This window comes from Corylus avellana, chromosome 7 (assembly GCF_965113065.1).
Source record: "Corylus avellana chromosome 7, dhCorAvel1.hap1.2, whole genome shotgun sequence".
In the NCBI taxonomy this organism is placed as follows: domain Eukaryota; kingdom Viridiplantae; phylum Streptophyta; class Magnoliopsida; order Fagales; family Betulaceae; genus Corylus; species Corylus avellana.
In genome coordinates, this window is record NC_142496.1 from 9,280,988 (window position 1) to 9,284,214 (window position 3,227).

The 3,227-nt window shown below is 40.9% G+C and overlaps 1 protein-coding gene across 1 annotated transcript; it reads right to left on the reverse strand.

Annotated features, from left to right (window-relative positions):
* Window positions 1-935: 935 nt before the first annotated feature.
* On the reverse strand, window positions 936-2,623 carry LOC148584448 (uncharacterized). Its single transcript, XM_088518454.1, has 4 exons — window positions 1,820-2,623; window positions 1,493-1,555; window positions 1,312-1,386; window positions 936-1,172 (listed from the first exon to the last, which is right to left on the reverse strand). The coding sequence occupies exons 1-4, from the start codon at window positions 2,621-2,623 to the stop codon at window positions 936-938; spliced, it is 1,179 nt and encodes a 392-aa protein (XP_088374580.1).
* Between the last annotated feature and the right edge of the window lie 604 nt (window positions 2,624-3,227).

The window sequence follows — 3,227 nt, forward strand, 5'->3', positions numbered from 1 at the left end:
ACTATGTACGTTCACATCTTAAACCAAAATCAATCTCCAACAAGTAAGTAAGCCTGCAATACATGAATAATTTCCATGCAAATATCTCAATATTTGTATCATACTTCCAACCAAGTAAAAAGTATGTACCTCCACATATTAAACAAAAAAAAACTGCAGCAAGTAACCAAGCAACACATTCACAATTTCCATACAAAAAATGTCCACATATTTCCGACCTACTTCCAACCAAGTCATAACTTATCTGCAACACATTACCAACTTCCTACCACATATGCTGTTATCCATACATATATCCAACAACCAACCACATATATTGTTATCCATACACATTACAAATGAAAATCACATATATTGTTATCCATACACATTACCAAAAAATGAAACATATCAAAACCACAAAAAACACATCTACATCAATTGTCCATGACTTTACGGCTTCCATTGTGGATTGAGCCGTTTCCTCTTGGCTTCCATAATTTCAATACCCTTTTCTACTGTTGTTGCAATGCGTTTTCCTTTCAACTTTGCGATATTATCAGACTTTGCTACAGTACCATCAGCATGAGGAGGTGCAGCAGTAGTAGGTGCAGCTATACCACCTCTGCCTGCACCACTTCTGCCTGCAACACTTATGCCTACCCCACCTCTGCCTGCACCACCTCTGCCTGCAACATCAATGCCTACACCACCTCTACCTCCACCACCTCGAATTGCAAATCCCCTCCCCATTTTAGCCATTCTAGGTCCACCACCCATAGTTTTCCATCCAGTTCCACCACCTCTAGTTCTAGGCCCTGTACGTGAAGGTTGGGTTCCAGCGGGGACCTCTTCAGTGAGGTCAATATGTACAGGAGCCCTGGTCGGTGTACTACGGAAAATACCTCTAATCTTATCAGATGTACGAGTCCTTGATGCAGGACCTCCTGTGACCATTACAGGAATTTCAAGGGCATCTTCTGTACCTTCCACCCTGCCCCATGCTGAGGTAAGGTAATTCCTGCCCTAGGTTCAAAGGGGGCGAGATCGGTATATTGGTCTTCAACAGGTGGAGGTGTTGCTCCTCTTTCAGCTCCAAATCCAGGGGGAGGTGTGTGCTCTCTTTCATCAACAAGTCTGGGGATTACAAATCCACATGGAGCATGTGTAGGCTGAACTTTCACCTTACCCTTCTGCAAAACAACAAATGGAAATATATATATATAATACAAAATAAATAAGTACTAGATGGTAGCAAAGATGTTATATGTCATATTAGGGTTTAGGTGAATAAATGTACAAAGTAAAGACGGCTATCATATAGTTAAGTACCTTGAGTATGGTGGATGCTTGTGGACTAGTGGTTGACCCAGATGCTGTATTGTTCTTGTTCAAGTCCTCTTTATTCTAAACAAGACCATAGAAAGTAAGAACAAATTATGAACTAATAAAAATTAGCAAATGCATTGGGTATGAGAAAACCTACTACTAAAACAACATAATTTCTAAGTACTTTTACTGCATTTGATGACTGGCTGGGACCACCACTGCCACTACCTTTCACCGCCTTAGCTTTCTGCTAACATCAAATGTAACAATTGTCAGGTGACTACATTTGCCTACAAACCGTAAAAATATGGCAATACAAGCGCCTAAAAATGTCTACCTTGCCCACAACACGTGCCTTGGTTTTACCAGTTGTTCGAGTATTGGACCCAACACTTTGTGACAACATAAAAAATTGGAAACAAATATTAGCATGTCATATAAAGTCTAAAACAAGCCAGTTAAAACCAGGTTATATATTAAGGACGATTTAATAGGGTTGAATAACACTTACACTTGCTGTAGGGTGGGTATTAAGCTGACTTCCTGAAGATTGATTAAGTGGACAGCTCCTCTTATTGTGACCCAAACCAGTACACTTCGCACATCTCATCCTTGCTCCAAATTTCCTAATTCGGTTAGGATTTTTGGGGTCCCTACTCTCATTAGGAGCCCTCTTTCTTAACCTATTTGGTCTCTCGAGGGCCACTCTAATTGTAGGTGGTTCCAAATGATCATGTCTGGTCTTAATCCATTGTTCCTCACTAGGCATTGGGTAAATTATTGGTGCATATGCCTTCTTGTACGTCTCGATTGTGTAGCATTCATCAACATAGTCCTCCGGATTCCCACAATCATAGAGTACAGCAGTAAATGCATGGGGACAGGGGATTCCAGTGATTTCCCACTGCCTGCAACCACATCGTCTTCTACGTAGGTCTACCACATACTGTTTGTTGCTGGGAGCAGAAACCTCAAACATTGCATCACCAGCATAGGTTGCAATGCAGTCCATTGCGTCCAACCCAATTGGCTCCAATTTTTGCACAATCCTAGGGCACAACCTCCCTGTCAACTTCGCAATCCCTTCCCTCTTAGCCTGATATCTCCTCAACAAATTTTTTCTTATCATTTCCAACATTGTCAAAATAGGCTTGTCACAAGCCTTGAGGATGTATGAGTTGAAACACTCACAGATATTGTTCACCAGCAACTCACACCTTGGAAATTCATTAAACCAAGCCCGAGACCATCCATTGGGGTCAAGCTTGTTCAAGTAATCATATGCATCCTTACTAAGTTTCTTCAATTCTTCCATATGAGTTGTAAACTCATGTTCAGTGTATGCGGTTGCTGCAGCCTACAACTGCTCTTTCAATGCCAATCCTTTATGGCCCTCCAAGTCTCTGAAGTTGGCATACAAATACTTAACACAAATTCGATGATCCGCTGTTGGAAGCATAGACTCTAAAGCTAGCATGAGACCCTGCACAACAAATTCATAATGCATGAAAAAATGACCAAAATAATAAAATTATTTAACAAATTTGTTTAAGTGTGATTTGAAAATTATGAGCAAAAATTAAATGTAACATAACTTACCTTTTGTCTATCTGAAATAAATGTTGGTCTGCAGCCCCTTTCATGCACTCCAAGATCGGACACTAGGGTTTCCAAAAACCATGTCCAAGAGTCCTTGGTCTCAGCTTTGACAACATCAAATGCGATTGGGTACATATTATTATTCCCATCCCTTCCAACTGCAGCTAATAGTTGTCCCTTGAATGGCCCTTTCAAGAAGCATCCATCCACCCCTATGACAGGCCTACAACCATCCAGAAACCCCTTCTTCATTGCAGCAAGAGAAAAATACAGTCTTCCAAACTTTGGAAGCACATTTGGGTTTGGCCTGTCAACCTCCA